Genomic DNA, 14,165 nt, shown 5'->3' with positions numbered 1-14,165 from the left:
AGATACAGTCTCACTCTGTCGCCCAGGTTGGAGTATAGTGGTGTGATCTCAGCTCACTGCAACCTATGCCTCCTGGGTTCAAGCGATTCTCCCGCCTCAGCCTCCCAAGTAACTGGGATATAGGCGCATGCCACCATGCCTGGGTAATTTTTTGTATTTTTAGTAGAGACAAGGTTTCGCCATGTTGGTCAGGCTGGTTTTGAACTCCTCCTGACCTCAGGTGATCTGCCCGCCTCGGCCTCCCAAAGTACTGGAATTACAGGCATGAGCCACTGCGCCTGGTCCAGAAAATTATTAAATAACTAGCATAAGGTTATACAGCTAGTAAGCAATAAAATAGAGATTTCTTTTTTTTTCCTTTTTTTTATTATTATACTTTAGGTTTTAGGGTACATGTGCACAATGTGCAGGTTTGTTACATATGTATCCATGTGCCATGTTGTTTTGCGGCACCCATTAACTCGTCATTTAGCATTAGGTATATCTCCTAATGCTGTCCCTCCCCTTCCCCCCATCCCATAACAGTCCCCGGAGTGTGATGTTCCCCTTCCTGTGTCCATGAGTTCTCATTGTTCAATTCCCACCTATGAGTGAGAACATGCGGTGTTTGGTTTTTTGTCCTTGCGATAGTTTACTAAGAATGATGTTTTCCAGTTTCATCCATGTCCCTACAAAGGATATGAACTCATCATTTTTTATGGCTGCATAGTATTCCATGGTGTATATGTGCCACATTTTCTTAATCCAGTCTACCGTTGTTGGACATTTGGGTTGGTTCCAATTCTTTGCTATTGTGAATAGTGCCGCAATAAACATACGTGTGCATGTGTCTTTACAGCAGCATGATTTACAGTCCTTTGGGTATATACCCAGTAATGGGATGGCTGGGTCAAATGGTATTTCTAGTTCTAGATAAAAATATGGAATGCTTCACGAATTTGCGTGTCATCCTTGCGCAGGGGCCATGCTAATCTTCTCTGTATCGTTCCAATTTTAGTATATGTGCTGCCGAAGCGAGCACAAAATAGAGATTTCAATTTGTGCCATCTGGCTCAGGGTATGTGCTCCAGGTTCAAATCACTATATTAAACTGCCTGTTGAGAGCAATTTTTGTTCAAAATTGCCAAATTAACATAGTTTTTCTGTTTCCCTGTGTATACACATTGTTGCAGGAAGTCAGGGACCCAGAACGAATGGAGGGACTGGCTGGAGCTGCGGCAGAGGAACATAAATTGTGAAGATTTCATGGACATTTATCAGTTCCCAAAATTAATACTTTTATCATTTCTTATGCCTGTCTTTACTGCAATCTCTGAACATAAATTGTGAAGATTTCATGGACATTTATCAGTTCGCAAATAACACTCTTACAATTTCTTATGCCTGTCTTTAATCTCGTAATCCTGTTATCTTCATAAGCTGTGAATGTATGTCAACTCAGGACCCTGTGATGATTGCATTAACTGTACAAATTGACTGTAAAACATGTGTTTGAATAATATGAAATCTGATTGTAAAACGTGTGTTTGAACAATATGAAATCGATGCACCTTAAAAAAGAACAGAATAACAGCGATTTTAGGGAACAAGGGAAGATAACCATAAGGTCTGACTGCCTGCGGGGTCGGGCAAAAAGAGCCATATTTTTCTTCTCGCAGAGAGTCTATAAACAGACGTGCAAGTAGGAGAGATATTGCTAAAATCTTCTTCTAGCAAGGAATATTAAATATTAAGATCCTAGGAAAAGAATTGCATTCCTGCGGGGAGGTCTATAAACAGCCGCTCTGGGAGTGTCTGTCTTATGCAGTTGAGATAAGGACTCAAATATGCCCTAGTCTCCTGCAGTACCCTCAGGCTTACTAGGATTGGGAAATTCCAGCCTGGTAAATTTTGATCAGACCAGTTCTCTGCTCTTGAACCCTGTTTTCTGTTAAGATGTTTATCAAGACAATATGTGCACAGCTGAACATAGACCCTCATCAGTAATTCTAATTCTGCCCTTTGCCTTGGGATCTTTGCTTTGCCCTTTGCCTTGTGATCTTTATTGGCCTCAGAAGCATGTGATCTTTGTGACCTACTCCCTGTTCGTACACCCCCTCCCCTTTTGAAATCCTTAATAAAAACTTGCTGATCTTGTGGCTCAGGTGGGGCATTACGGACCTACGGCCCGTAATGACCTGGCAGCCCAGCTGTAAAATTCTTCTCTTTGTACTCTTTCTCTTTATTTCTCAGACTGGCCAACACTTAGGGAAAATAGAACCTATGTTGAAATATTGGGGGTGGGTTCCCCTGATAATACATATCTTAAACACACTGAATAGGAAACATGCAAATTCAACTCTCGTTTGTAAGCAAAGAAACAGACAGAATGCCAGGATTAACTTTCTTTTTTTTTTTTTTTTTTTTGAGATGCAGTTTCACTCTTGTTGCCCAGGCTGGAGTGCAATGGCATGATCTTGGCTCAATGCAAACCTCTGCCTCCCGAGTTCAAGCGACTGTCCTGCCTCAGCCTCTCGAGTAGCTGGGATTACAGGCATGCACCACCACGCTGAGCTAATTTTGTATTTTTAGTAGGGATGGGGTTTTTCCATGTTGGTCAGGCTGGTCTCGAATTCCCGACCTCAGGTGATCTGCCCACCTCGGCCTCCCAAACTGCTGGGATTAAAAGCGTGAGCCACTGTGCCCAGCTGATTAATTCCATTTACTAAACCATATAATAATACGATATACTTAAGAGCTGCTTCCTCTGATGGAATACAGATCAGTCATTGCCATTCTATTCATTTCTCATGTCGCCACCAACAGTTTTGGGGCGACCAGGAGGAGTTGAGAGAATTGAGCATAAGGGGAGCCAGGATGAAAAGAAGGGGGAAAAACACATAAAAATTACCTTTTACTGTCTTTTAATATTTTAAACCATCTATTAAAAAGGCAAAAGTCCTAGGGCCAGATTTTATTTTCCTACAAGTTTACTTTCTTCTTGGCTGATATTTCCAAAATACCCTCTGTAATCCTGTTAGGTGAGAACTATGTCCCCCTAACTCCACAAAATGAGCACACTCATTTACACACAACCTTAGGAGACAGGGAAGAAGCATACATGTTATAATTTCCATTGTAATTAGGAAGCATAATGTGCCAGACATTTTCTAGTGGCTGGGATAAAGGAAAAATGAGTCGGCCAGGTGCGGTGGCTCATGCCTGTAATCCCAGCACTTTGGGAGGCCGAGGCGGGCAGATCACGAGGTCAGGAGATCAAGACGAGCCTGGCTAACACAGTGAAACCCCGCCTCTATTAAAAAAAAAAATACAAAAAATTATCTGGGCATGGTGGCATGCGCCTGTAGTCCCAACTCCTCAGGAGGCTGTGGCAGGAGAATCACTTGAACCTGGGAGGCAGAGGTTGCAGTGATCCGAGATAGCGCCACTGCACTCCAGCCAGGGCAACAGAACGAGACTCTGTCTCAAAAAAAAAAAGTCTCCAAGGTAGCCACTAACATGCCAAAAAGTTACAGATAGAGAATCAAAAGCAAACAGGCCAGACAGATGATTACATTACCTCTGCAGACTGAGAAAACCATTATGCACACTCTGTATGCACCTGTGGAGTACTGTCAGGCTTCAGGGGTGGGATATACATCACCAATTAAACAACGAGGACCTGCCTTGCCTACATCCATCTCTGAAGCTTTCTTACTAGCTTATAAGCTTTGGAGTAGTTCACCTCCATTCTGACTCAAACCCAAATCCATGTTCTCATTTGTCAAATGGAGATTAAAATAGCTGCCGTGCTTAAAAGAGGAGTTGTGAAAATTAAGTGAAAAGAAAAATGGACAAAATATTTAAACAAGTAGTACTTTGAAAAAGAGAATATTCATTTAGCAAATAAATATATTTAAAGGTGCCCAACACCAAGAGTTATCAAGTAAATGCATATTAAAACTACAATGAAGGCCGGGCACGGTGGCTCACGCCTGTAACTCCAGCACTTCGGGAGGTCAAGGCAGGTGGATCACATAAGGCCAGGAGTTGGAGACCAGCCTGGCCAAGACAGTGAAACCCTGTGTCTACTGAAAATACAAAAACTAGCCAGGCATGGTAGTGCACATCTATAGTCCCAGATTGAACCCGGGAGGTGGAGGGTGCAGTGAGCCCAGATCACGCTACTACATTCCAGCCTGGGGGACAGAGCAAGACTCTGTCTCAAAAACAACAACAACAACGACAAAGCCCACAATGAGACACCCACTAGAATGGCTAAAAATTTTAAAACTACATCATCATGTACTGACAAATTTCTGACATAAAATTGGAATAATATGACAAAATGAAAAATCAAGGTAGGGGAAGAAGAGAAGCGGTCAGATTCAGAGACAAAAAACAACCAAGGAGAAAAAAATAACAAGAGATAAAGAAATGATATATCCTTAAGTTTTATTTTGATATCTGGGTGATAGATGGTTAGAACTGATAGTTATCAAGTAACCAGAGTTTGATATCCTACCCTACATGCATATATACACAGCCTATTCTTAACACCTATAAGCAGATGGCCACTTCAGAATGTCGATAATTTTCAGGGGACAATGGCCATTCCCAGATATCTGCCACAATGACCTTCTTAGGTTCAATCTCTACATTAAATATAAAGGTTTATTCATTATCAGGTAACTTAACAGAACCTAATAAGGTATTAATGTTTGAAAAAAAAAAGTTCTTCCCCTTCAACCCTCCACCTCAAGGACTTAGTACTGCTGGGGACAAACCAAAACACTGCACATGCTAGATTTCTTTAAGCAGATCTTTTTTTAGAAGAGATGGTTAAGATAATTCATCCCATGACAAATGAAAGTAAAAGCTGCTGCTCCAGATAAGAATAAAAAAAACTTTTAGTACAAATGAGAAGTAAAATTCTGAGTCACTACAATTCTCATATTGCAAATGAAAATAAGCAAGTGCTTACTAAGGGTATGTTTACCGACCAAGAAAATAGTTTGCGAGTTTTCAGATACAATAACAATTTCACTGAATAACAGATTTTTCATCCAAATGCTATCATTTAAAAATTATACTAAATATGAGGGAGACTGTACATAATAAAAATTTTTAAATCCTTCATCATTTCCCTTCATGCTTTTTTTAAATACGAGATTAAACACGGTTCTGAGCTTGCGTTAAAAGTCAGTAAGAACTGGAACTACTTCACAAGACACTTCATTTTCAACATTCCTTAACTGGAGGCAACTAAAGAAAGGCCTCCCTGAATGGAACAGAGATCGCCATAACAGGTCTCCATGGTGAAGAACTGCAAATGTTACACAAGGTTCTATAGGGACAGAGAGGTGCTTGTCCTTTAAGCATAGCAGCCACAGACCCATTAAGAAAATAACGCTAAAGGAAGTCTAAAAGCTGGGAGCAACACTTATTACACCAAAAAAGACAGCAGATGCCAATAAGTCAATGTGAAACTTAATCCTAAAAAACAAAGGATGAGGGAAAAGAATGTTCCAACAATACCAAAATGCCTCAGGAACTAATATCCTTCTCACCCATGGTGTTGGACAAATATTGCCAATTAGCTGATATTTTTATAACAAGAAAAAGACAGTAAGCAAAAACACTTTTAAAAACTTTGTAACTTAGGCTGGGCATGGTGGGTCACTCTTATAATCCCAGCACTTTGGGAGGCCGAGGCAGGTGAATCACTTGAGGTCAGGAGTCCGAGACCAACCTGGACAACATGGTGAAACCTCATTTCTAGAAAAAATACAAAAAAAAAAAAAAAAAATTAGCCAGGCATGGTGGTGGGCGCCTGTAATCCCAGCTACTCAGGAGGCTGAGATAGGAGAATTGCTTGAACCCAGGAGACAGAGGCTGCAGTGAGCTGAGATTGCACCACTGCACTTCAGCCTGGGCGACTGAGTGAGGCTGTGCCTCAAAAAAGAAGAAAAAATAAAATACAAACTTTTTAACTTAGACAAAATGAAAAATCAAGGAAGGGGGAGAAGAAAAGTGGTCAGATTAAAGGACAAAAGACAACCAAGGAGGAAAAAAATAACAAGAGATAAAGAAATTATATATCCTTAAGTTTCATTTTGATACCTGGGTAATAGATGGTTAGAACCATCACTTGTCAAGTAACCAGAGTTTGATATCCTACCCTACATACTTATAAACAAGGCCTATTTTTTTTTTCTTTTGAGATGGAGTCTTGCTCTGTCATCCTGGAGTGCAGTGGCACGATCTCGGCTCACTGCAACCTCCGCCTCCTGGGTTCAAGTGATTCTCCTGCCTCAGCCGCCCGAGTAGCTGGGATTACAGGCAGGCACCACCACGTCCGGCTAATTTTTGTATTTTTAGTAGAGATGGGGTTTCACCAGGCTGGTCTTGAACTCCTGACTTTGTGATCTGCCCACCTCGGCCTCCCAAAGTGCTGGGATTATAGGCGTGAGCCACCGCGCCCAGCCACAAAGCCTATTACACTCAACACCTCTGAGGTCCTTTATTTAAACAAAAGGCATGCTAGAGACACATCCACCTAACTACACTGCTATAGTATTACGTTGTATATTCACTGGCAGAAAATCATTCTCTTCTTGACTTACTTACAAATTATACATAAGCTTATCATTAAATGTTATTAAGGATAAAAATATATTTTAAACTATCAATATCAGCTGATGTGAAACAAAAATAAAATTATAATGTCTTTTCTCTTACATCCTAAAAACCTACAAGAAATTCCCTTGTATAATGATTTTAACCAATCTGTCATATAATCCATTTGAAATGCCCAAAATAGCTAAGACAATTATAAAACAGTGGGGAACGAACAGATAAATTCAATCCATAGTGATTAGACAATTGATTATTGTCTATTGTCAACTGGTTATCCAATTCAATTCCTCCGCAGACCTTATACAAAAATTAATTCCTGGTGGATCAAAGACCTAAATGTGAAAATCAAAAGTTTAGTAAAACTTGCAGAAGAAAATATGAAAATATCTGTATAACCTCAGGGTGGAGAAGGGTTTCTTTTCTTTACTACAGGTGTGAACCACCACACTCAGCCCTGAAGCCTGTCTTAAGAAAAATAAAGGGAGAATGACAAATATCACTAAAACCCACATTTTCTTTACAATAAAAGACACCAGAAACAAAAAGAACTAGAATACAGATTTGTAACATACACACTCAACTAAAGATTAGTAAGAAATGTATCTGGAACTCTAAAAATCAATTTTGTTTTATTTTTTGGTGTTGGTTTTTGGTTTCGTTTTTTTGTTTTGTTTTGTTTGGGAGACAGGATCTGGCTCTGTCACCCAGGCTGGAGTGCAGTGGCGCAATCATGGCTCACTGTAGCCTCAACCTCCCTAGCTCAAGCCATCCTCCCATCTCAATCTCCCAAGTAGCTCGGACTACAGGTGCGGGCCACCATGCTCAGCTAATTTTTGTATTTTTTGTAGAGATGGGGTTTCATCATGTTGCCCTGACTGATCTCGAACTCCTGAGATCAAGCAATCCACCAAGTGTTTGGATTACAGGTGTCAGCCACTGCATCCTGCCATTAATTTTTAAAAAGTAACCCAACAGAATCATAAAAGTAATGAGCAGGCAATTTATAGAAAAAGAAAACAGAATGATGAAGAAACATATGAAAAAATGCTCATCTTCACTGGCAATGAAGTAGAAATTGAAAATGAAATGAAAACAATGTCTTACTTCATATTCATTAGATAAGCATAAATTAGAAAATCTGACAATGCTCAGCATTAGTGAGGATGTGGAACAACTGGAATTTCACTGCTGACAGGAGGGAAATCAACAAACACTTGGAAGGGCAACTTTGCAAGAGCTACACTTTTTTTTTTTTTTGAGATGGAGTCTCACTCTGTTGCCCCAGCTGGAGTGCAGTGGCACAATCTCCGCCTCCCAGGTTCAAGTGATTGTTCTACCTCAGCCTCCCGAGTAGCTGAGATGACAGGCATTCACCACCACACTCAGCTAATTGTTGTATTTTCAGTAGAGACAGATTTCATCATGTTGGCCAGGCTGGTCTCAAACTCCTGACCTCAGGAGATCTGCCCACCTCAGCCTCCCAAAGTGCTGGGATTACAGGCATGAGCCACCACACCAGGCCAAGAGCCACACTTCTACCGAAGAATTCCCCTTCGAGACGACAACCTTTAAGAATTTTGCACTCTACCAGGCACAGTGGCTCATATCTGTAATCCCAGCACTTTGGGAGGCCAAGGCGGGCGGATCACCAGGTCAGGAGTTCGAGACCAGCCTGGCCAACATGTGAAACCCCGTCTCTACTAAAAATACAAAAAAAAAATTACCTGGGCATGGTAGCAGGCATCTGTAATCCCAGCTACTTGGGAGGCTGAGGCAGGAAAATCATTTGAACCTGGGAGATGGAGGGTGCAGTGAGCCGAGATCGCGCCATTGCACTCCAGCCTGGGTGACAGGGCAAGACTCTGTCTCAAAAAAAAAAAAAAAAAAAAAAAAGAATCTTGCATCCATACACACAAGAAAACATAGATAAAAGCTTTCAATACAGAGCTGTCTGTAGGTGCAAGAAATTGAAAACAAAGTCATGTTCGTCAATAGGACAACAGATAACGCATATTCATATAGTAGTATAGTATCACACAGCCATTAAAATTAGAGCTACAAACATCTACAAAACTAGAGCTACAAACATCAGCATGAATAACTCTCACGAAGAAATGCTGAGTGGGCCAGGCAGGGTGGCTCACGCCTGTAATCCCAGCACTTTGGGAGGCCAAGGCAGGCAGATCACCTGAGGTCAGGAGTTCGAGACCGGCCTGGCCAACATGGCGAAATCCCATCTCTGCTAAAAAATGCAAAACTAGCCGGGCATGGTGGTGTGCACCTGTAACCCCAGCTATTCGGGAGGCTGAGGCACAAGAATTGCTTGAACCCGGGAAGCAGAGGTTGCAGTGAGCTGAGATCACACCACTGCACTCCAGCCTGGGCGACAGAGCAAGACTCCGTCTCAAAAAAAAAAAAGAAATGCTGAATGACAAAAGTTGTGGAATGACAAAAAGACACTATTTTTAAGAAGTTTAAAAACATCCGAACAATATATAGTATATTTGTAAGTGTAGTATATATACTATTAAAGATAATTTCTATCTATTTGTAGAGTGTTTAACTCTGAGAAAGGAGGAAGAATGGGATCAGGTAGCTGCTAAAAATACTAAAGTATTTCACTGCATCTTGAATGTTCCTTTCTTAAAAAAAAGAATCAAGTATATCAAAATATTAGCACTTGACATAATTGCCTGGCAGGAATGGGAGTTCATATTTTGTATTTTATGCTGAAAATATTTCATAGTTTAAAAAGCTACAAAATATATTAGAAAAAAATTGGCTGTTAAATCTACTAGTCTTATTCAAAACCAAAAAACTTTTTTTCAAAATTTTACTTTTGTACAAAGATTTTAACTTATTGTACAAAGAGTGGCCTAGTTAAGTAAATGTTATAAATTTGTGTGTATGTTATGAATTTGTATTATTCTTATGCTATCAGTATCTATTTTTATATTGGGATTTCTTATAAAATTTCACTGGAGAAAAGGACTGCATGACTGCATTTCAGTGGAGAAAGTCCCAAGCTATTTCCTGGTCAACGTCTAACACAGCAAAGGCAAAAACACAGCAATACACACATTAAAATGTCGCTTGGAAATGTATTCTCTTAAAAGCTAACAATTCAAACCGCTGTGTCCACAGAGTTTTGTAGAGGTAGAATTTGAGCTCAGCTTTGTGGCACACAAGCGTATCTTTAAAGGAAATACCAAGGTTGAAAAGAGCAAACATTTAGCAATGAACGGTAAATAGCACAGAGGCAGAAAACTGGCAAGAAAGATTCCCCGGCTTGAGTAAAGGGAAAAAAGATACGCAAACAACAACCGGAGTTAAGGTTTAGAATAGACAAGTCACGACTTGGAAATCAATGAATAAGGAAATGACATCTTCTCTGTTAACACTAACCACTGTGGCCCCGTCCCCCATGTTTCACTTTCCCCTTGGAATTCTACGAGAATGGCTACTCCAACCAGGCTCCACCTCAAGATCCCTGTACCCCTCTAACACGTGAGGCCCAGTTGGGGAGAAGAGGTGGGACATAAGGATATTTTCTTTTTTCCCCTCAGAATACATCAAAGAAATCTTATGAAACAAAACAAAAAAATGAATCTAGGTAAAATGTTTAAAGAGCTCTAATACTACCAAATCTAGCATATCCTTCAGGGCTTGTAAGTTCTGATGCCAAGAAAAGATAGGAATTTGCCAGAGTTCCCTACTTCCTAGCCTTTGGCCTGCTTCCATTTGACAAGTCACATATCATCATCAATTCATGAGTGCCTTCCTAAGACACCTTGACCCATCCTTTTCTCATATGACTGTCAGAAAGACTGCTCACCCTCCAGCAAGACTCTTCACCTACCAAAAGAGATTAATCTTTAAAGGCCTTTAATCATAAAATGACCATATCATACACTAGCAAAAGATGGTTACTTCCTGTTGGGAAAAGTGCTATAAGAGAAGGGGGGAAGGAGGCTGGGCACAGTGGCTCACGCCTGTAATCTCAACACTTTGGGAGGCCAAGGCGGGCAGATCACTTGAGGGCAGGAGTTCAAGACCAGCCTGGCCAACATGGTGAAACCCCCATCTCTATTAAAAATACAAAAAATGAGCCAGGTGTGGTGGTGCGCACCTGTAGTCCCAGCTACTCGGGAGGCTGAGGCAGGAGAAACGCTTGAACCCGGGAGGCGGGGTTGCAGTGAGCCAAGATCACACCACTGCATTGCAGCCTGAGAGACAGACTCGTCTCAAAAAAAAAAAGAAAAAGAAAAAGAAAAAAGAAAAGGTGGGAAGGAGAGGATAGTGTCAACACCTTTACAGAGAAAGCTCCTATCTGAAGGTCCTTGTCTTTTCTTCAGGGACTGTGACTGTTTTAAAAAAAGATGATGTAAAGTTTCTTGTATATTCCTAGCACTATACTTATTGTACTAAATTACAATTCTTAGGTCTGTATGTTTCCTCCATTAGATTGAGAGTTCCTTGAAGGCAGGAACTCACAGTCTATTTATTCATTTTGTGTCCACAGATTAACACAATGCTTGACACACAGTAATTATTCAGTGTATGTCTGCTGAATGAAGAGTGAACAAAGGAATGACCAAAAAAAAAAAGGTAACAAAAATCTGACTGAATCAAGGAGAACAAGTGAAAAAGACAATGACAATGTAAAGTAACTCCTGTAGACATCTCAAGTCAAATAACGACTTGCTGTGTGTGTGTGTGTGTGTGTGTGTGTGTATATATATATATATATTTTTTTTTTTCGAGAGGGAGTCTTGCTCTGTCACCAGGCTGGAGTGCAGTGGCAAGATGTCGGCTCACTGCAACCTCCGCCTCCCAGGTTCAAGCGATTCTCCTGCCTCAGCCTCCCAAGTGGCAGGGACTACAGGCATGCGCCACCATGCCTGGCCAATTTCTTGTATTTTGGTAGAAACAGGGTTTCACCATGTTGGTCAGGCTGGTCTCAAACTCCTGACCTCAGGTGATCCGCCCACCTCGGCCTCCCAAAGTGCTGGGATTACAGGCGTGAGCCGCTGAGCCTGGCCCTTACTTTGTATTAACGATTTGAAATGAAAAGTTTTAAGATATGAAAAACATAATATATCATTTTTCTTCTATGATATACGTGCAAGTCCAATTTGAGCTCCTTAGTATTTCATTCTACTTTTTCTAATTCCATTCTCTTGTCTAGAAGTTAACAGGAGGGCCTCAAATTCATTCTTTCACCCTTAAAATGCCTTTGGGGTACTGAATTCAGTCATGCTTACTATGTAACTACTTGAAATTCTGGCTTATGGCACTGGCCATAAAATAATCTACAGACACGGTTTTTTGTTGTTTTTTTTTTAAATCTCAACAGCAGTGCCTCCTTTACAACTGTGGGACTAAACTGTGATCCACTAAACCATGCTGGGGCCTCGGGAGCCAGGCAGGGAAAGGTTTAGAACAGAAAAGGCAGAGCAGCTCTGCCTACTTGGACCAGAGAATTTTTCCATCAGAAAACAATGAACTTCCAAGAAAGATTTATATTGAAGAAAAGAGTTCACAGTTTTTAAGTTTTAAAATCATTTGTCTAATTCTATTTTGCGCCTTCTGTTTTATTTCATTAGAACAGAATCAAAGTGTTCATAATAGCAATTTTTTAAAAGTACAGGTTGCACAAAGGTTGTATGATTCAAACCAAAGAAGAAATACTGCAATGAGGTGTTCCAAAAGGAAACACTGAGCCTTAGAGTGATGTTTCCCAGATTTATGCCAGTCACCTGTATTCATCCACCAAAAAAAAAGTTTAATGAATTAAGGAACATACATATTTGTACTATTTACATATATTATTTGACTCAAACATATTTTTTTAAATGGCTTAGGGGATTACACAACGTACCAGAATAGGGCACTTTCTACAGTCTCCTAATAACCAAATGTTAACTATGAAACAGGGGAATTACTGCTAAGATGTGCAGTATTCTTCTGAGTCCCCCCGCCCCAACCCCACTTCCAAGTTCTAAAAATTTACCTAAGGTTCTGTTAATTACTGCTACAAAAAGAAACAAAAAACAAACCTGTAGTCCCAGCTACTCGGGAAGGGGAAACAAAGGTGGAGGCTGAGGTGGGAGGAATTCTTGTCGTACCTGGGCAACATAGTGAGACCCAGACTCTCGAGAATACATACATATATTTCTCAGTTTGTTTTAGTGTTACTCAAATTTCCAAAATAATTTCGTATATATCTTATCCATGTTTTTATCATTCTATAGTCACTGAGAGTCCAGCGCTTTATGACTGCAACAAGTAAAATACTTGTTGTTCTGCAGTGTTTTGAGACTCGAGATTTCCTTTTCATACTCTAAAACAGAACATCTCCTAGCACCCGCGCAATCTTTGCAATCCGGGGACGAAGAGCAACACCTTTACAATTGTAATAAATCTTAAAGCTACCCTATCAGGGATTGAATGCATGAGTAATAAAAATAATGGGGAAGTAAGTTCTTCCTATTCAATGCGGTTGTCTAGGTGTCAAGTGTCTAGTGTTGGGCTTCTCTAGACAGCAGGGTCTCCACTGCTGCATCATCTTCAGAAAACGATGGGGCAGAGACGGAGATAACCAGCTGTCGAACGAGCAGGAAGTTTTTAATCACCAACTCCACAATTACTTAATCAGTCCAGTCTCCAGCGAGCCCTAGGCTCTTCCCAAATCTTACGCTTGGCAAGGAGAACGGCCCTTTGAGGGTCCCCAAACTCAGGCGGCAGGAAGCACTCCCCAGACCGCTAGCGACGCGCCGAGGTTGCCCCCAGAAAAATCGCAACGTCGAAGAAGCGGGCGGCACCGCCCCTCCCCTCCCTTCGCTTGGCTTCCTAGTCCCTGGAGTCGCTACCGCCCACTTTCTAGCCGGACAAACAGCAGTCCAGGACTGGGCACAGCACTCACCCACGTCTTGCTCGAAGGGGTTGGCGGTGAACAAAGGCATCTCGCCAGCGCCCGAGCCCTAGTCGCTGCTGTCTAGCTAACACTGGGCAACTGCTCCCCGCCGGGTGACCCGCGGCCGCGACTCCCCAGACCGCTCCGCTTCGGCCTCCGTCCCCGCACTTCCGCCACCGCACCTGCCCGGCTCCTGCCTGACAGGCCGGCTCGGAGTCCACCCTTCGATCCCGCGCTCCTGTCCCAACTTTTCTCCCGGGGCGAGATCCCTCCGACCATTGGCGTCCTCCCAAGGCCTTTGTCGCTGCCCCAGTCCCAGACTTTTGTAGGTGTCAGGCGGCCGCTACGGCCACCTTTCCAGCGCTAGGACCCCGGCGAGCCACGAAGCCGGGGACCTTCGGAGCCGGAAGTAGTCCGCCTGGAACTGGATGACCCCGGAAGCTGCAGTGCCAGCGGCAGCGCGGCAGGGGGCGCGGTTACCCGTGGTTTTTCGCGTTGGACGACGGGCTCTGAGGGCCAAGTTCTTGTCCCGAATTTAGTTCGTTCCAGAGCGGCAGAACTCGTAGCTAGAGAACGAGGACCCACGATGCGTACACGTTACAGTCCTGTTTCCCTAGAAACGGAGCCGCCG

General features: G+C 42.0%; 1 protein-coding gene and 1 non-coding gene across 2 annotated transcripts in view; both read right to left on the bottom strand.

Moving 5' to 3' along the window:
• The window catches only part of STAM2 (signal transducing adaptor molecule 2), a 58,713-nt gene extending 44,780 nt beyond the window's left edge, over window positions 1–13,933 (bottom strand). The window contains exon 1 of the mRNA XM_030796565.1: window positions 13,544–13,933. Within this exon, the coding sequence (XP_030652425.1) occupies window positions 13,544–13,583 (40 nt within the window). The 5' untranslated portion in view covers window positions 13,584–13,933. The remainder of the gene's footprint in view (window positions 1–13,543) is intronic.
• Window positions 915–1,021, bottom strand: LOC115831099. The gene has a single exon (XR_004026633.1). It is a non-coding gene; the product is annotated as a U6 spliceosomal RNA (small nuclear RNA).
• Window positions 13,934–14,165: the final 232 nt, after the last annotated feature.

Source organism: Nomascus leucogenys, chromosome 17 (assembly GCF_006542625.1).
Source record: "Nomascus leucogenys isolate Asia chromosome 17, Asia_NLE_v1, whole genome shotgun sequence".
NCBI lineage: Eukaryota > Metazoa > Chordata > Mammalia > Primates > Hylobatidae > Nomascus > Nomascus leucogenys.
Note: the sequence above shows the minus strand (reverse complement) of the source record. Positions and strands in the feature narration are given on the sequence as shown.